The 21,095-nt window shown below is 35.2% G+C and overlaps 1 protein-coding gene across 3 annotated transcripts in view; it reads right to left on the bottom strand.

The window, feature by feature from the left end:
- The window catches only part of Brr2 (U5 small nuclear ribonucleoprotein l(3)72Ab), an 88,913-nt gene extending 77,002 nt beyond the window's left edge, over positions 1-11,911 (bottom strand). The window contains exons 1-3 of one of the 3 annotated variants that reach the window (XM_081762820.1): positions 11,758-11,911; positions 8,148-8,252; positions 4,685-4,848 (exon numbers count right to left, since the gene is read on the bottom strand). In XM_081762820.1, coding sequence (XP_081618946.1) covers positions 4,685-4,848; positions 8,148-8,192 — 209 coding nt within the window. In that variant the 5' untranslated portion in view covers positions 8,193-8,252; positions 11,758-11,911. Of the gene's footprint in view, positions 1-4,684; positions 4,849-8,147; positions 8,253-9,674; positions 9,797-11,693 lie in introns of those variants that run through there. The other 2 variants (XM_081762836.1, XM_081762827.1) reach the window with 2 other exon arrangements.
- Positions 11,912-21,095: the final 9,184 nt, after the last annotated feature.

Consider the following 21,095-nt stretch of genomic DNA (forward strand, 5'->3'; position numbering starts at 1 on the left):
TGGAAAAGAGCGTTTTACAATAAACCATGAATTTCAAAAAGATTTTTTAAAATTCTTAACATATTTACATTATGAATTCCAAAGGATTAACCAATATATGTTATAATATTTTAACCTCTTATATACAATAAGTACTTTAAAAAAATGATACACAAATAACTAGCAAAATTGTATGTAGTATTTTTACTTCAAAATATCACACACCCTCCTTTTGAAGCAAAATAAAGAAAAACATGAGAGAAATCTGCATATCAAGAACTTCGTTTCTGTACATTCTTGAAATTTTTCAGTTAAGTTTTAACTTTCATATACATTGTATGAATATTTCGAACGAATTTTTCACTGATTGATCACATACGTAATAATCTGTTACTACCTATCAGGTGCTTCGGATTTGCAAAATCGGTAAAGCTCCAAATTCTGTAATGCACTGACTGTTCAGAATCGGGAAAGTATCGAATTTTCTGTTCATGGATCATATACGTAATAGACGGTTCATCTGAGCGTATGGTTTCCTAGGCTGTAGAATATATAACCAACATCACGGTTTACCCTGTCCTGAAGGTTCCTGAATTTTTAACAAGAAAGTTCAACATATCGTTACGAAGATTTAGTAAGTGTTTAAATGAATCCCAGAGTAAAGTCCGAGTAGAAAAATGCGAGCTTCCACGTCGAGACTGGCCTGAAACAAGGATATGCGTTATCGCCGTTCTTATTCAGCTTTGTTCCGGAGTACGCTATAAGAAAAATCAAAGATAGGAACCAGGGCCTAGAGTTGAATGGTATTCACCAGGTTATGGTGTATGCTGATGATGTACATCTGATAGGAGAACAATCGAAAGAAATGCAGAAGCCTTATTAAACGCTTGCAGAGACATGAGTATATGCAGAGAAATCTAAATACAAGGAAGTTCACAAGGATCGTATATGAATGCGTTAAAATATCAATTAATACTTTCGGCACAGTGGATACTTTCAAATATCTTGGATCAGTATTACCAGACCAAAATCATACCCACAAAGAAATTAAATGTCGACTGAAATCAGGAAATTCTTATTATTCAGTTCAAAATATTTTGTCGCCGGGAATTCTGTCAAGGAATTTAAAGCTTAAAATATATAAAATGATAATCATGCCTGTTATGCTTTATGGTTGTGAAACATGGTCGCTTACGCTGAGGGAAGAACGCAGACTGAAATTATTTGAGAATAAAATTCTGAGACGAATATTTGGACCTAAGAGGAACGGGAATGGCGGAAACTTCATAAGCAGGAACTACATAATTTATACGGTTTACCAAACATCGTTACAGTCATCAAGTCTAGGAGGCTCAGAATGGAAGAAAGTAGGAACGCTTTCAAAGTTTTAACTGGAAATCTAATCGGGAAACGTCCATTAGGAAAACCTAGGCTCAGATGGGAGGACAATATTAAGATAGATCTAGCAGAAATAGGAATACAGAGTAGAAACTGGATTGAATTGGATAAGGACAGAAGTCAATGGAGAGCTTTTGTGGCCTTAGAGAAAGACAGAGAGAGAGAATACATTTAAGTTAAGCACAACTGCACAACAAACATGAGTGAGCTTTCGCGCTTCTATCGTGAAGGTGTCCGGGATTCAACCCCGCATTCGACGGTTTTGACAAAAGTTTTTCTTAATTCCATCTGTGAATGTAGAAATAGTGCGTGTACTGTTGAGTCTTGGCCAACTTCCTTCCTAATCTTTTTTAAATCTTTGTTATTACTAATTCCCAGCAGTGATGGATTTGCGAAGAGGCTTAGGGTGGGAATGTCTTTCGGATTGAAGCCTCTGCCCCGAAATTACGGAATTTCTAAAACAAACTAAATATTAGTTTTGCCTTTTCTCATAAACTTCAAGCTGTCCTCAAATAAAAAAATTAGGAACTTTTAGAAAAAACTAAGCATTAATAAGAAAAGCCCCTCCCAAAATACTTTTCTAAATCCGCCACTGATTTATCAATATAAAATGGTCTTCAAGGTTGTATCTGGAAGATTATAACTGAATATACAAACGAAACGAAATATTTGTTATGCCTGTACTCATAAACTTAAGCTCCTCTTAAATAAAAGTTCGGAATTTTTAGAAAAAACAAACATTATTCAGAAAAAACCCTCCCAAATATTTTTCTAAATCCGATGCTGATTATTTCTATCAAATGATATTCAAGGTTGTGTCCGGAAGATTATTGTTAAATCATTGCACAGCTACAATATAATGGAAATGTTGAAGTACACTCTGACAGATACATTGAAAAACGTACGCTCTGATGTATATATTGAAAAACATAAGTTTAATTATGTGCTAGAAGCTCGAGTACTAAGTTCTAAGAAGTGAAACACGGATGACTAAAAAGAAATGATCTAGAGAAGAAAAGAATGTCAATAATTCAGAAGTTAAAATAAAGTTAAATAGCTTCTAAAATTGCCCTCAAATACTACGTACTTTATGTTTACTTTAATTCATCCATTAATCATGATGGTGAATTCAGAGCGAAATATGGCATTTAGGTCATGAAATCTTATTTTACTTTAGAGTATACTATAAGAAAGCTATTTAAACAGAAAAATCATGAAAATGAAAAAAGCCAAAATTTCCAAAATTCTCGTTTTTTACCCGAAAAAGCCGGTTTTTTATGTGCAAAAAACATCGATTCAAAAAAGCAATTTTTTTTCCATCTCTAATATTCATTATTATTATTTTGTAAAGCTATCGAGGCACGTGAATGAAATGGTTATTTTGATTGATATATATTTCAGATACATTATTATATTCCGTTTCAGATAAATCATGGTGTTTCGACTTAAAAAAGAAAACGCACTGCAACCATGAGGTTGTACCACTAATGTGCGTTCAATTCTGCAGACGAGTCGTCTTTTAATTGCTGAATTTGGCATTCCTCATATACAGGGCAGAAATATTAAAGCTGTTGAGAAGTTTGGGTTACCTGTTCTGTATGCAATAAGCTTAAACTTGGACGCCCAAAGACAGTATACGAAAAGGCAGAGCGACTGTTCACTAGCCTGACAACAAGTTCGAGAAAAATCAACCCATCGGCTCCTTGGAGAAATGTACACAAATCCTAAACGTGCACATAAACCCACCCACAGCATGGAACTCATCACCTACATTCTACAGTTAATGCATGTGATTCATAATTGAGGATTGAGATGCCAGGAGGAATCTACCCATAATTTCCTTGATAGAACTCCACAAAGGTCGATCGAGGCAACATTCAGGTTGAATAAACATATCAACCAGCACAACTATGTTTATTATATGCTGTATGTTCTGACACAGGAACAAAAAGTGTCTGAGCATCGCCTGAGTATCGGAAATTATTGATGCAGATTGGGAGAGAAGCTTCTTACCACCATGAAAGGCTGGACATTAGGTGCGCCTTTGTTCCGTTCCTTGAGCTATATCAACCAACACTAAATCCCTACACCTTCCATTTGGCTACACTATCGCATGAGAAAGCTCCAACATGCGACGTTGTACGTGTTTAACATGTTTCAAATGTACCGCTCGTTCCTATAATATACTATATTTTAACTCCACTTTTTTACCTTCTTGTTATTGTGATTTTCTTGATTATCAATTTTCTAGTAGTACATTACATTTACCTAGTATATGCTATTCAGCCATTAGGTACCTGTTTATGTAATTATTATTTTAAACATTCTTATTTAACTTTTTATATTAGTTCTAATATATATTCCATTTGCATTATATTATTCCCAGAAATCCAGTCATTACTAGTTTCTAAAAATCGGGTTTTTATTTCATAATGTCTTTAAGTAATATACAATATGAATTACTCAAGCGAGAAACATTTTCAAACAATGGTTATATCAACTCCTGACTTGAAGTTTTATATATATATATAATATGGATGCTCTAAACACAAAACTATTTGCAAAACTTTGAGCTACTGTTAGTAACATTCTTATGAACACGTACGTCTTGTTATATTTGTATTCGCAACATTAGAAAAAAAGTTTTGTCTTATGTCGAGACGTAAATTAGCAAATAAGGAATTTATTTATCTTATATTGATGAAAGGAAAAAGACTTGCAATCACTGATCAAAGGACAACAAAAAGTTGTATGATCTTACAGATGGTACATTTTGGTAACACTTTCCTAGATAGCGATACCAAGAACGAAATATCTTATTCCTTCAGCTTTTTAGTATTTCTTCCATAATGTATTAGCGGTTAGAACGACACGTACATGAAAATTTATGCCATCAAATTACAGCTTATTATCAAATGCAATACAGTTTTCTCCAGATTATAGAATATTGCGTTACAAGTAAGCTTGAACTCGGATTAGCCAATTCACCGATAAAAGAAGACTATCGCATCAACAATAAATATTAATGTACGTACAACCAGAGCGTTAAAATGTATTTAAAATAATTATCAGCGAGTTTTAGCAGCGATCAGTACTTATTATATGAAATTTAATATATCTAAATGATACTGAAATCGCCAACACCGAACACTAAAAATATTAGATATACTGACCCAAAAGTCTGTTATACAGTATTTGATAGTCTTCCACTTAAATGCTATGATCTGTTTATAGTAATCACACTCTAATCACAGCTGTAGTGATATGACATTAATTTATGGAAAAAAAAATATTATGTCTTACTTACTTTGCTTTTCTTTCTTCCGCCTTAACAGGCCGTGTTCTTTGATATCTGTCTCCCATCCTTGTTCCTTCCAGCTTTCCAACAAGGGACATAACCTCACCAGTAGCTTCATCTCGACTACGGCGCTCGATAAGCCGAACATCGGCTTGCAGCACCAAGTTAGAGTTCTGCAATTAACAATAATAATGTCGGCATTGTTATAAACAGAATACCAAAAATTAGTATATTTATAGATACCTGTCAAATCACGTATAGTTTGTAGCATTTCTAATTTCCTAATTCATTCTTATCTTGTCTATTTTCGGGAAATTAAAAATAAGTTACAAAAAGAGATTTTCGATATAAGTGAATAAAGGTGGATTACAGGAAAAAAAGTGACAAAAGCTAAACCTCAAACGTTTAAAAGACAAAAACTTATTTGCTTAAGTGAAAGAGGGTAGGAAAAACGAGCAAAATTTACAGGAAAGAAATGATGAATAGGTTACTTTTCATGAAATTCATACGAAGTAAACAAGTTTAGTGTGTTATTTTGAAACGTTAAAAGCTGCGTCTTGTAGATACTATTTTACATTCACCGCAAAAACACTTCGACCTCATGTGAAAACTGCGGTAATAAGACAGCTATCACTTTGTAATCTTGTATATGCTGTTGTTTTCTTTGAATAAAGATTGTGTCTGCATGAACGTATCTGGCAATAGTGTGTTACTACAGATAAGTGAGTTCATTTCATTTTATGGTATTGGCTGACACAGGAAGGGCGACTTTCTGCTATTGTGTGTGTTATAAATCGATGTGTTTTTGTGTGGTTTACTTTGTGTTTGATACTTTACTACTGTATTTGTGTTGGGTAATTGCGATATATCTGAAAGTATTATAGTAGTGCAGAAAAACTAGTATTATTCCATAGTTAAATAAAAGCGTAACCATCAAGACGATATGCAAACTCACAGGTTGTGCAAAATTAACCATAATGAAAGTTCTGGCAGCCGCCAAAGGACTACTTCCAACTGTGGTTCCAAAGAGCAAATTTGGTATCGAGATGATAAGTAAAACAAAGAAATCTACTTTGACTCTTTTAATGAGAAAAATAAAGAAGAACCCTCGACTGATAGCTTCAGAACTTAAAGAAGTGCGCCCGAGTCTCTTGGAAAACGTTAATATTCATATGAATCAAAATTGTTTCCAGAAAGTCCTATATTTGCCGAGTCGTACTGCTGCTAAGAAACCTCTATTCACCGACACAAAGAAATAACGTTTTGTTTTCGCAAAGAAATATGCACACTGGACACCAGCACCATGGAGGGAAGTCATGTTTTCCGACAAAAGCAGGTATAAACTGTTCCGAATGAGAGCTATTAAGGTTCGATATCCATTATCTTCAGGTTGATATGACCCAAAGTATACGGTTCCAACCGCTAAGCACTCCTGGTCTGTAATGGTGTGAGAGTTTTTCAGGTGAAAAGGTTAGTAGAGGTTTATACATCTTAAAACAAAATATGAAGATGAACGCAGACCGATATATCAATGTTCTTCAAGACCATTGAGTGGATATGCACCACATTCAAAAGTGTGATTTCCTTTGCATGATAACGCTCCTTGTTACATGGCTAAAAAGTAGTGAATTTTCTTGAGGAACAACATATCAAAATGTTATAATGGCCTGGGAATAGCCCCGATCTAAATCCAATCGAAAACTGCTGGCATCTTATGAAAGTATTCTTGAGACAGAAGAAAATTCAGAGCCAACAGACCCTCCAGACAGAACTGAAGAAAATGTGATGTATTGACATGGACTTTAATTACTTCCGAAGTCTTAGTGATTCCATGTCCAAGAAAATTTAAATGGTTCTAGAAACACAAGGCAACATGGTTCCATACGAATATGTGCATTTTCTGTTGTATGTTATACGTTAATAATGACTTTTCAAATGAATTTTCTATATTATTATGTTTTTGTTGTGAGGTCCGAAGTGTTTCTGCGGAGGATGTAAATCGAGATATGCTGACGTCAGACATTAGTTACCCGCATTAAAAGACAGATGTGCCATTTCAATGTTCAGGTTTATAACAACGTATGCTGGTAAGGAACAGAAGTCATTACGTTCTGTGGAGAGATACGAATCATTGAAATTGACCAGAAAGTTTGGTAAATGTACGAAGACTAAAAATAAATGTGAATATCAGTGATGCTGTTAATGTAATTGCAGTGAATGTGTTATGGAAGCACCTAACCTACGTACAGTTTTAGCGACATTCTAGTTTACGCGTCTCTCCACAGTGCCCACCAGCTTCCCCTGCCCTGATTCGGTTAGACAGAATTGTTGCTTTTTAGTGCCCACCTAACACAGGCTGGTTGATGTTCTTTACATTGTAGTTTTATGGCATATGTCCGGACGTAGTATTTATTCGCAAAACTATAAAGCCCTTCTAAAGTAAATCTGTACGGAGAAATGCAACTACTTGAGAAACACGTTCTAATACAATAACAGTGAATTTCCTGATAAATGACAAAATTTTAACGTTTTTAAGCCTGAACATATCAAACCTATTCTGCGGCACAAAGGACAACTTCTTATCTTACATTCTTGTAATAAAATATAACGCATACTGTATCAAAGCTTCATACTATGACATCACAAACAGTGCACCCAAATTTCTGGCCTAGAAAAGGTTTGAAAACGGTTTATTAGTTTATTTAATCTCGTTTTATAGATACTACCTGGCTTACTTTCTACACGTTTGATATTATTATTCTTTTGTAAGTTACTTAGAAAAATTGGGTGGAGTTTAGGGAAGAATCTTAAAAATTCAAGTTTCAAGAATAGGAGTCTATAGAACGAAATGAAATGAAATCTTTAAGTTTTACGTCCCACGCGTATGCTGGTTAGGCTAAAGGAGACGGTGATGATGAGAAATGAATGAAATGGTGGTATCTATAGAACGAAGAAAGTGGGAGGAAACGGGAGAACCCCGAGAAAACCTATGAACACGGTTTTTCCACCACAAAGTCCACACGGCGCGAGCTGGGATCGAACCAGGTACCCCAAGCACCGGAGGTGAACGCTCTACCACTGAGTTACCGCGTCCCCTATAAGTGAAAATGTGTGAGCATCTACAAGTGGTACTAGAAAAATCCAGAGTTTTCGGATGATCTTGTGTTCTAATATTTCAAGGAAGAATAAGTAAGGAAACAAAGGCAACAGGAAGAAAGTTACTCATAAAGGTCCCACATAGGAGGACCGAAACGATGTATGTAGGTAAGTAGTAATAATCATTTACGGCGACAAGGGTTAGTGCCTGTTATTTATAACTGTGTTTCAACAGGGTCCATTAGTAAATATTACATGCCAATATTTATCATGGGATTTGGAAATATGTATTCAACACAACTGTAGACAATAAAAGTATCAAAAATGTTAGTTCGAAACCAAATTCTTTAAACACTACTGAATCATTTGTACTTACCGCTTTATATTCATACTGGAGTTGACGAGCAGCAGCATCCGCCATGACTGCTGGATTTTGTGAAGCTGCCTCTCAAATCTCAATTATATTTAGGAGTGTCACTATCTGCTTGAACAAAAAAAAGGAAAGATTTATATTCACCTGAAATAATCTGTATGGAATACATTTTAAATCTACATAGCTTTATTACTAACTTAATTCGAGGCTGCAGGACAAGCAGTTAAAAGTTGTTGAGTAAAACTGAGAAGTAAGAAATACATGAAATGGTTAAATGTTACGGGAACTTTGAAACAACATGTAACTGTATGCCACATACATCACTGCTTTCGAAATTTCAGGCTCCAGTTCTGTTTTGTACTCTTATGATCACTTTAGTAGTAATAAAAATTCTTCACCTAGAGATTTGGTTTCTTAATAATACAAAAATGTTAATTATCTTATAACGGATTAACTATAATCGATCTGTTTAAGTGAACATGTGTGTAATAAGATCATAATTACTCAGATCGTGTATGCGTGGTACCCTTTATCATAAGTCTGAAATTATCTCTGTATTCAACCCCCTTATAATCGGAATTATTAAGTTCAATAACTATTTTCTCTCTGTAATAATTTCCATTCATCATAATAAACATGTTTCCTTTGTCAAGACTTCCGACGCTAGTAATTGTGTATCTCTATCCATTTTTTAAACTCTTCAACTAATCTTGTAATTCTTGGTTGGGGTTGTTTGTGATTATCCGCAATCAAAACATTTTCTGCAAGAAATTTGAAATCCTGTTTCAAGGTCTTCCTTTTCTAAATCCTGAAATAAACACATCGTTTTTGAAATAAGCGAAACAAATTCGGAAGAGACAAAAATTTATTAAACTAATTGATTAACAGAACGTATGGAATCCATATTACAAGATAAAAATTCCAGCCTATTGATCTTCTTGCATTCCTAGTAGCTGAAATAATTTCTGATACTTCGGATACTTGAAAATGAGTACTCGTTGAAGCACTAAGCTACTAGAATACATAAAAGTTAGTACAAATTTTGTCATATTAAAATAAATTTGAATTCTTATGTGAAAATTTCGTTGATGTTTTCCACAATTATATGTTCAAACAGAAGTCCCTGTAAAGTTTGTTATGCCTCGTACCATTACAATTAATAACATGGCATTCCGTTGATTACCTACAAGGTTTCGTGCGAAATGGCCACCCTCACCCGATAGGTGAGCTGACATATTACTAATATTATGACTCCGATCTAACGGTATTTTTTACTCACTAATTTCATCGACAGCAAAACATATATATATATATTATTTATGTGAAATATACGACGACACACACGCAAAGGAAACGTTAAATTCCAGTACGAAGTGGATTATTTTCAGAGTAATGTTTTGTGAGTGAGTTTACATCTGCCAAAATAAACTCCACTATAACATTCAAAACCTTATCTTGCATTTGTATTGTACTGTTCTCGTACAGATAAAAAATACGCGGTCATATTTATATAACAATGAAACTCACAACATTTCTTCATGGAGGTGGTATTCTCAGCCCCTCTACACTCATCTTGTGTTTGCGCATGCCTATAGTCCACTTGGAACAGGTCAAGCTGAGGGATATCATTAAAAATAATTGTTCAAAAATTACAATTCTTTAAGTAACTATTTTCTACTGCTTTTTAGATTATTTATTTCCTTGGCGCCTGTCCACCACAGATTTAATTGCCAGCAAACTTATATGCCATAAATAATATAAGATGCCTACAAACTTATATACGATTCAAATCATTACTCCTGAAAAAACACACACGCTAGGTGATCATTTAAACATTCCACTTATTCCAGTTAAAGGCGGGGCGAAATTGGAGCGTGTTACGTGTTCGTAGAGAGGCGTTAGCGAAGGTGGATATAAATGAAGATAAGCGCGGCATTATTCTAGCAGACGGTTGCATTACAATTGCATAATATGTTTTCTAACGCTGTTTCTATGTTCACATATAACTTATATGTTTTCTACCTACATAAATAAGTTCCTTAACGTTGTCAGTCTTTTGTGATGTAACAGGTTTTAAATTGTAGATTTGCTGGATGTTTAGCAGAAGGGGTCCAGAAATACGTAAAAAATACAAAATTTACAGGAGAAATGGAAGATGCAAGTACCTAGACCTAACCTAAACTAACCTAATATTGATAAAAATAAGCGAAATTTATCATGTTTTCCAAAGTTATGCTGGATCCCTACACTAACATAAACCTAACCTAGTCTACACTAATCTAACCGGGGTATGTTTAGTACAAGGGGTCCAGAAGCATGTAAAAAACACAAAATTTACAGGAGAAATGAGTGATGCATGTACTTTGACGTAACATAACGTAACCAAATCTAATCTAACCTAATATAAACTAACGTAAGCTAACCTGAACTAACCTAAACTAACATAATAATAGTAGAAATAAGCGAAATCCTGTCATTTTTTGGAAAATTATGCGGAACTCCTACACTAATATAACCTAAACTAGCCTAACCTAACTTAAACTAACCAACCCTACCCTAAACTAACCAAATGTGAACAGAAATCACCAAAATTGTAACATTTTTTTAGAGAAAAGAGCTGGACCCCTTCTGCTAAACATAGGCCATCTAACCTATCCTAAACCAACATAACATAATGTGAACAGAAACTATCGACATTGTAACATTTAAGAAAAAATAACTGGACCCCTTCTGCAAATACATCTAAAAGAAGGATTTAAGTTCCAGTAAGCCTCGCCGGGCCAAACCTATTTACTAAGTGAAAGAAACCACGTAACCAAACCTAAGGTAACCTATTCATACGTACGTAATTATTGTCATTAAAAAGTTGCGGGGTTTAACTTTACAATGTCCGCTCGAGCTGGTATACTCTCAGAAATGAGAAGTTACACTCTATTAATTTAATGGAAATGAGTCAAAACTTCCCCAATCTTAAGCTAACCTGTTCCTACCTCTACCCTACTATACTATATCTTTTCAAAGCAATCCTACTTATCGATGTGCGCTGGAGCGTGTATTGTAAAGTTTAACCCTTAACGGAATAAATGCCAAATGAAGAGTACAGAAGGCATACTACTTCTACGAACAAATGTGTTTCACTATTACATAAAATGTTCCTATTGTTAATCCACATGTAGAGAACGCAGCAAAAAATCTGCAACATGAGCATACAAGTTTCTTGTAAAACGACGAAGTCTTTTGCTCGAAAAAATTTGTGAAGGGAAAGTCGCCGAGGTTTATCCTCGCGTGATTCGTGCCACCTAGACGTTATGTTGATTATTTACGCTATTACGCACAGTTTCACAATAAACTTACATGCTCATGTTGCAGGTTTTTTGCTGCGGACAGTACATATCAAACTACCAATAGAAATTTTGATTGACAATAGCACATTAAACGTAATAAAATTTATAAACGATGGAGGAAGAACTATGATGTAAACAGCAAAATAAAAACCTCTAAAAGTACATAAAATTAACAATTATAAATTATTTTATGATCCCAATTTACCGTTTACCAACTCTTTCTGTAATATAACGAAAGCTTGCCGTAGCAAACATGTAAGTACAAATACCTTACTTCACTGCACTAACACAAAAATGTTCAATATTGTTTTATGATACATTTTTTTCACAAATAATCTGCAATTATTTTCACCAACGTAACAAATACGAAGCTTGTGCTATCAACATTTGAAAGTAGTCTGTGATGTTATACTTCTTCTTCAGTACATTACAAAAGTAATCAATTTGAACTCCTTTCGCCGCAGATTTTCTCGCTTACGAAACATACTTAATTAAGGACAAGAGCATTGTTTATCATGCACTAAAATTCTATAGGAAAGAAATGTACGTCAAGACAAAGTAACGACACTAATAATTATTATCGAACATAGTCTCAATTACTTCTGCTATATCCTGTCATTCATTTTTTTTTTTGTCTTTCAACCGCAATAAATACAAAATGGGGATGGTGGCTTGATGGTAAAGTGAAAATAATCCACTTTAATTATTTTCAAAATTGATTTCAAATTCGCTTGATTAGTTGTTTCTTGGTTGTGTTACGTTTGTACTGAATCATACTGTTGAGATTTCTTATCTTTCTGGTCAGTAAGCTGAGTGCTAATATAAAATTAGAAGGGATGTGGCTTGAAGTCAAGTGAAAATCTCAATTACTTAAAATATTTATCTCAAAAAGTTCAAAATCATTTCGAAACGATTATAGTACGTTTGTTCTGAATTACGCAGTTAAAATTTTCTTTTGTGCTATCAACTTAAATAAATAATAAACGAAATAAAACTACGATGCTGTCTTGACAGTCAAGTGAAAATCAGCACTGTTTAAAATATTTCAAAACTAATTTCAAATTATGTTTAATCAAATGTGTTATTACCTGACCAGGATAGCAGTGCGGTTTTGGGAGGATGGCGCTGCTGTTGTTTACATCAGTTTCTTGGCAAGCGCGTTTGGACAGGGGAGCGGAGAGTTTCACTCTGCAGTGTGTCCAACGGTTTTTAAAAGTTTCAGTTTGGAAGTTATGCATAGCCTAGTCTCTTTCCGCTTAATAAAGAAAGCCGTAAATTATGTGGTTGTAGTGAACCATTCCTGCAATAATGCAGATGTATTGTAAATAGTGATATATGAATGGAAATTACCAATTTAAGAACAACATAGCACAATTGACAATTCAGTGAGCTTCTACCGTGTATTAAGCAGATTGTATAAAAATTGATTACGTTTTATTCGATGTCATTATAAAACAGGAGCAACCTGTAAAACGCTGCACGCTAGTTTGTTCGCAAGTTAATATGCAGGGTGTGTTTTTCGTTTTAGGGTTTTTTTTTTTTTTTTTTTTGGCTTGTTACTTAAGATGCTCTGCAAATAATTTCAATAACTTTTGAAACTGTTTGTCTTAACTTGAGCGAGGGGCGGATCCAGGCTGAATGTTTGGGGGGCGGTCGTTTGAAGTCAAATCAAGGTAAAAGTGTTTTAGGAGAAGCAGCTATTGTCTGCAATTTCTAGAACAGAAATGGCCACCTGCGATTTCGAAGGTGAACATTTTTTTTTTTTTTTGAGCAAGAACGCCAAAAAGTAATTTCTTCCATTTTTTATTTAACTTCTGTAACGTAAAAAAGTAAGGCCTACCTATTTTAAGTTTTATTTTACATTTATAATACAAAGGTAAAAATTCTTAGGCTTTACTTTTAAAATAAAAAATATCCTATTCTGGGGGCAATCATCCCGATCGCCCCGCCCCCTGGATTTGCCTCTGACTTGCGTGAAGTGGTTTATTACGAACAGGACAAAAACAACTGTGATAGATTGATTGTGATAGATAGATTGATTACAATCCAGTTAGAAATACTGCTGCTTGCATTTTAGTTCCAAAACCGGCCGCACTCGTTCGCTGGTCAGGTAATACAGTTGTGCTGGATTGTGCTGTTAGGTGCCGTTAGGTTTATTTGGAAGGGATTTAAAGAATTCGAGGAGTATACTGCTTCCAAAGAACTATTAACGCATCCGATATTCCTCGAGATCCTACTTGAATCTTTAATGGTGATGGAGCTAATTTTAGTCTTTGCCCCGAAGCTAGTAAAGTTATCGCACCGAAAGATTTGAAAAATATTTATGAAGTCCGACGTGGGAACGACAAAGAAACAATCATTGTGCTTCTAGTTTTCTCTGCAAACGACGAAACTGTGCTTCCAATGGTTATATTCCGTATGTTGGACCGCCGCGTGACGTCATAGAAAGTATGCCAAAGGACTGTTTTTTTGGGGGGGATCAGAATCAGACTGTATAAGGAGTGACGCTTTTTATGATTATCTTGTAAATTGTGTACACAAATGACTGAAAAAAATCACGTTAAAAACTTTGTAATTTTATTTGCTGATGGACATCGCACACATTTATCAATGCAACTTGTAATGTACATACTCCTTCAGTAAGTGTTACATTATTAGATTATTGTATTTTCATATAAGAGGTCCGGCGTACGGATGAGAATTTTCCATTGTAAAATACATGATTATTCTATTCGTAACCTATATACAGAGATGAATAGTCAAGCTGCACGTGAGATTACGTAATATATCAACTAGATTATGCAGTACTAATATCTGAAGATCAACATATAATCGAGGTCAATTCTAACAACTCTTAAACAGCCTTTAATAAAATTATATATAGGATATATATATCTTAAAACATTCTTTCTTTACATATTATTATCCTCAAATATTTATTCTTCATAACCCATTAATTATAGTATACATTTATTGTCTTAAAATCCTTCATATTTCATTTAGTTTCTGTTGAGGGCTGCTTTTAAGACGCTGAATTAAATGCTTAATATAACCATAATCAAATTATTAATTATTGTTTACTATTTTTTCTGGAAAACTGCATATCGTAGATAAAGGATACTGTCATAATTACGGCAGCTCGATCTAATTCTAATTATTACATTTCCTTTCTTTTGTCATCCTTCCATTCATCAATTTTCCTCTGAAGACTGACCAACATGGATATTATGATAAAAAGGCCTTGTGTCCATCTTAAACACAAACTAAATACAACTTTCTTACAAGGTTGTCTATAATCTTTATTATAAATTAACTAGAAATGTTACAGTTTCAGAATGTTATTTATGATTTCAGTTGGAGTAGTAGTCTGAAGAAGGAAGTGATATACTTCCGAAACTGTAACATTTCTAGTTAATTTATAATAAAGATTATAGACAGCCTTGTAAGAAAGTTGTATTTAATTATTAAAATTCACATGTACATTAGGTATACCTCGTATCTCTCCCATGTATTTTTTACCCTTCACGAAAATTTACAATTTCTCTTACAAATTTCAACCTAGAGAGTTCAAATTTTTAGAGAAGGAACTTCATAACCCATTAAAGGGAACAATCTGTGCCGATTTTTTATTTAGGATTTTCTTCATTGTTGAAACAGTTTCATTGTTAAAGGTTTGGATATCCATTTCAACAATCAAGCCATTTCAACAATAAAGAAAATTCAAAATAAAAAATCGGCACGGATTATTGCCTTCGATAGATTATGAAGTTACTTTTCTAAAAATTTGAAGTCTGTAGGTTGAAATTTGTAAGAGAAATCGTGATTTTTCGTGAATGGTAAAAAATACATGGGAGAGATACGAAAACTGTAGTGCCATCTATCGGGAAAACTTGTCCCTTTAAACCAAATGGTGATAAACTGTGGCTGTGATATATTTCCACTCTAGTTCTATATGAAATATTCCTAACTTCGTAGAATTTTTATGAAGATATAATTCAATTTTTTTGTTATATTTTTGTGATTTTTTCTTCTTTGTGTGTGTTTTCTAACTTTTAAGAAGAGTGCCCAAATGATATTGCAATAAACTGGTCATGAAATTTGGCTATGATGTAACAACTTTAGTTCTATTTGAAATGTTCCTAACTTCATGGTAGTTCATATTTTTACGAAGAGACTGTTCAATATAATTTTGTTTCTGTGTTTGAGAAATAAATAATGTTTTTCTTTTGTAGATAACTAGAATGTAATCTGTTATGTTTGTAGTACCATGAAACAAAAAAAAAAAACTCCATGATATTACATTATTTGTTCTTATCATGTAGTTTCGAATTTTGTTGGCTAACTTTAGGTTCGTGAATGGCTGACTTCTAGAATGTAGTGGCTGAGTACTGGTATTTTTCGGCATTTTTAGAAAATTTATAAATATTGTTAAAATCTAAAAATGACATTAAAAACTCTCCTTTCATTATAAACTAAACTAAATAATGAATACATATCTAACAAAGAAGCCTCATTTTGTTCAAAATTAAAATAAAAATTTACATTCAAACTTAAAATTTGAGTTAGGAGGCTGAGTTCTGGTACATTCACCCTATAACACAATAAGGTGGTGTCATTTCACGATTTGAATGATGATTGCGCCAAGACTTCCCTATAAAAGTTTCATATTTCATTAGTATATTGAAATGTAACCAATTATTCACACTTTGAACATGTAATGGTACTTAACAAAATATTTCAAACTGAGAACCTGAACTGAAAAAAACATCCCAAGTTTACAGACGTTCATATTTTTCCACGTTGATATGTCTGTTTCACGCAGTTGAAATTTTAAGGTAAGACAACGAGGAATATGAATAGTTTGACACTACACTAAAGCACTTTTAAACAAGAACATTCAATATCATAATGCTTTTGTCCCTACTGAAGAAAAAGTAAGAAAATTGAAAAAATACTCCAGTGGACTTATAACATTTTTTAATTCAGATCTATTACTTTCATAAGAGACATTCAGGTAATTAGGGCTATTAATAGGAAGTATTTGTTTTATTCAGAGTTTGTTTTTATTTGAAATATGAGCTTGATGAGCAACAACTAAATTTGGGAGACCAACTAAGTACATCACTAACACTGTCCTACAAATTTTCACTTTTTTCTCTTTCCTGTATGAAAGTAGGTGTTCTTTATAGTTTTTGACCTCATTACGAATCTGAAGTCAGATATGCTGTGGTCTGGTTGTTGAGAAATTTGTAAATAAAGATTAAAAGGCTTTTTTAATGTATGAATTTTAATAAATATTGTGACTTTGATGTTAAAACGAGATATTGAAAAAATATATACGTGGCACATCTGGATCTCAGAAGCATAAACGAAAATGCATATCTTTGTATTTCGTGGCATTTCCATTCATATTAGACTGACAAACAATGAATAGGGGCAACGGGTTTTTCGCAAGTTGATGAAGTACGTATATTAAGCCTGTATTAGAGTTTGAATAATATTGTATATTTAATCTTGTAAACTAATTTACTTGGCAACAAAATGCTCAATTTTATAACCCAAAATGCGAGATTTGTGAAACCAAGTGCGACGTTTTGTATGTCAAACCGCGAAAAACTCCTATGCCCCTAACAATGAAAACTACAAGGTTTCCACACGTAAGTGAGGCAAAGCCGCGGATGAAATCATTGCATTTATACATTAGCACTCAAACGAAAAGAAACACTTATGAAGATTGCTTTTTGTGTGATGTGGGGAGCGTGTCACGTGCCAAGTTCCAGCAGAAATATGCGAGCATTGACACTCCTGATTTTCCTTTGTACCGCTGCTCCAGGGTCTGAATGGATTGGTGAAACCTCTCACCATGCTCATCATACATCCTAGGTTTTCGGGAAAGAAAGACAGGTGACTGTGTAGAAAATGCTCTTACAGTGACATGTTGCATCTCATAGTGTGCAGGTTTGACAACATTTCTCCATTAGTTGCACATAGTTCGCACTTTTGTTATTTCCCAGAAAGTTTTCTGAGACACTCTTAAAAGAATTCCAGGTTTTCCGTTCCACCTGAGTCAGTTTTGATTCGAATACATCATCTTTCATCAATTGAAGTATCTGGGGTCCAATGAATACACCTTCTTTTAGTTTAGCATTTGATATTTTTTGGGAACTTTTCCTGGAAATACTTAAATCCTTGTCCTTCCTTTTCCAATCCTTTTACGAACACCTTCATAAGGCCTAATTTAGTGTGCATGGGAGGGAAAAACATTTCTTGGGATCAACAAGGGGTTTCTCTTTCACATTCTTAATTCCGGGAGTGAGGAATGTACGAGTAGGCCATTCTCTTTGTGTGTAGTGCAGATCCTTTGCTTTACTGTCCCACTCACAGAGAAAACAACAATACTTTGTATAGCCCAACTGTAACCCTAACACAAAACCAATCACCTTCAAGTCACCACATATGTTCCTCTGATGCTCAGCATACCTCACTTTGTTGAAAAGGAGTTTCACATTTTGATACGTCTCCTTCAAATTAACGGAATATCCAATTGGAATGGAAGGTTACCATTGTGGAAGAGAACACACTTCATACTTTCTTTTGACGAGTCCAGGAATAGACGCCACTCATAGACTTTATACTTTATTTAAAATGCCTGCATCAGTCCTTCCACGTCAGTACAATATATGCAATCATCACTACTGCTGTAAAATTTGAGGAAGTTATGTTGTCTATCACGGCAAAATGTCACTTTCGTTTCCTTTTGAAGAAGGTTCCAACCTTGAAGTCTTGAAGCTAAGAGTTCAGCTTGTTATTTGGGTAGGTTCAAGTCTCTAATAAGGTCGTTCAGTTCCTCTTGCGTTATCAAATGTGGTTCTCTGGTACGTGCACTGTATGTAGGGTCTTCACTCTCAGTATTCATAACATCTTCACTTTCATCAACATCACTGCTGTCTACTGTCCATACGTCTGGCGGCACTGGCACAGGAAAACCGTCACCATGAGGGATGGGTCTTCTAGCTGATTGCAGATCTAGGTATTGTACTGATCGTTTACCCTTGGAGGTTATTCCCTTTACATTTGACAGACAAAAGTAACAGTCGTGTACATGATCATGTGATTCAAACCATAACATTGATGTAGCAAATGGCGCAGACTTGTGAGAACCACGTAATCAGCCCCTTACATTTACTGCACAGGAGTTACAACAGAATTTCGGTGCTCAGGGTTTGTCTACGTCGACTTTCGATGAAAAATACAATTCATACGCTTTTTTCACAACAGGAGTTATCTTAGTGAGCTTCGGTTTTGGAGTTATCCGTCCACTTATACATAGCAGAAGTTGTCAGGATCATTTTTACACTTACTAGGCATTTTCAAAATTGTACCACCATAAAACACAAAACACAACAACGTTTTCAAATGTTACCCAGTTCACAACAAAAGATCCACAAGTTATGAGTCACAAGAACACACGTTTCAATGTTGTTTATCTTCTATTAGCACAGTACGTCAAGAGAAAATGCAGCTCACTACATCAACAAGCAAGGAAGTAAACATACAATATTGATGCTCAGTTGCTTCACCGCCGTCCGAGTTGAGTTAAGTTGAGTTGATTTTAGTTTAGCGTCCCTTTCAGCAGCGAGGCTATATGAGACGTGGACCTACTGATTAACGTGGAATCCGAACCACATGAGCTCCCGCCGGGAATCACCGCCGTCCGATGTTGCCATGTGTAGGTGAGGAAAGTTAGTTCCGACGGTAAAGTTTCCACTTTTTCCCGCCACATTTTTTCAACTTTCGTCTACGGCGGGGACTGAAAGTAACGTATTTTCCGTTAATGATCGTTTGTATTTTATATATTAGGTACAATGTACGAATAACGCATGCTGTGTGTAGTATATATATATATATCATTATTATAAAAAGGATATTTTTAATAACAAATCCAAATTTGTCCCAGAATGTATAAACTTGTAATGACATTTTCCGGGTTTTCCAAGAATTGAGACCTGATATGTAAAAACTATTATTATTTTCGAATTCAGTGGGATAAAACCTTTCAGAATCGCCTATTAGTTTTCAGGGAAGAAATTTGGTGTTGAACAGTGTTTTCATTCTAATTTTGATCCAAATCGGTGAAAATATTGTTCAGAAATAAATTAATATATCGGATTTTATTTTGGCCTTGGCTTTAGTCACTAACCTTGATCGGTGTGAATTAAATTTGGAAGGCTTAGATTATTAGCAATTTTCATGAAAATGTTGGTTCAAATTAATGTAGAAGTTCTTTTAAAAATAAATGTTCACTGGTGGATAGACCGTCGATGGAACCACTAAAAGTATGATGAATATATAGTATTTTAAGTTGTAAGTATTATCTAAAATAAATATTGTATATCCTGCAATGACAACGATAAGATAAGGATTTAAAAAAATAGATTTAATAATGACTTCACAGGAAATTGTAAGCTATATAAGTCTTTTTTTAAAGTTTGCGTGGATATATACAGATGGTGATCAGAAAAATGGAAACACCTGAACGAAATTGCAACTTACCAGATTAATATGGTGTCGGGCCACCTTTCGCCTTCAGAACAGCCTTGATGCGACGTGGGATGAAGGCATAGAGGTCGTGAATGGTAGCAAGTGGAATTTTACACCATTCCTCGTGCAGGGCATCAGCCAGTTCTGTGAGAGAGGATGGAGGTGGAAATCGTCGCCGGAGTCGTGTTTCCAAGACGGACCACAGATGTTCAATTATGTTGAGATCCGGGGATTGGGCGGGCCAGGGGTGGTGTTGAACTTCATCCCGATGTCCCTCAAACCACGCTGCAACAACGCCAGCTGTGTGAATGGGTGCATTATCATCCTGGAAGATGGCGTCATTATCCGGGAACAACATCCGAACCATAGGATGCAAGTGGTCTCCTAAAATTGCGACATAATCATTGGCAGTGATTCGTCCGCTAAGTGTGACCACAGAACCCAATGAAAACCATGATATGGCGGCCGACAGCATCACCGAGCCGCCGCCATGTTTCACAGTTAGGCGGAGACAGTGCAGATCATAAGCTTTTTTGGGCGTTCTCCGCACATAAACACGGCCCGTGGTTGGAAATAGGGTGAAGGATGACTCATCCGACCATATCACACGTTTCCAGTCCTCAACGATCCAAGTTGCATGGTCGCGGCACCATTTGCGGCGTACGAAAGCGTTATGGTCCCTGATGAGCGGTTTGGCCCGTGCAACACGACCCCGTAAGTTCATGTCATGTAATTCGCGGCGGACTATGATTGTCGAAACAGGGTGGGGGAGGTGCTGATTGAGTTCTTCCGTCACTTGCTCCGCAGTGGCACGACGGTACTGCGTGACAATGAGCTTTAATACTCGGCGTGACCTGTCACTCATGATTTTCTTCCGCCCACTGTTCCGCTTCCCCGATGTGGTTTGCCCGTGTGTTGTGTAGGCCGTCATCACCTTCGACACTGTCCTACGCGACACACCTAACACAGCAGCTACTGCCGTCACGCTCACTCCACATAACTGCGCACCGACAATTGAAAATCTGAGAGGTCTCCCATTTTACACTACCTCCGTCTGCTGCAGCTA

The sequence above is a fragment of the Thermobia domestica genome, chromosome 1 (genome assembly GCF_964235325.1).
Source record: "Thermobia domestica chromosome 1, izTheDome1.hap1.1, whole genome shotgun sequence".
NCBI lineage: Eukaryota > Metazoa > Arthropoda > Insecta > Zygentoma > Lepismatidae > Thermobia > Thermobia domestica.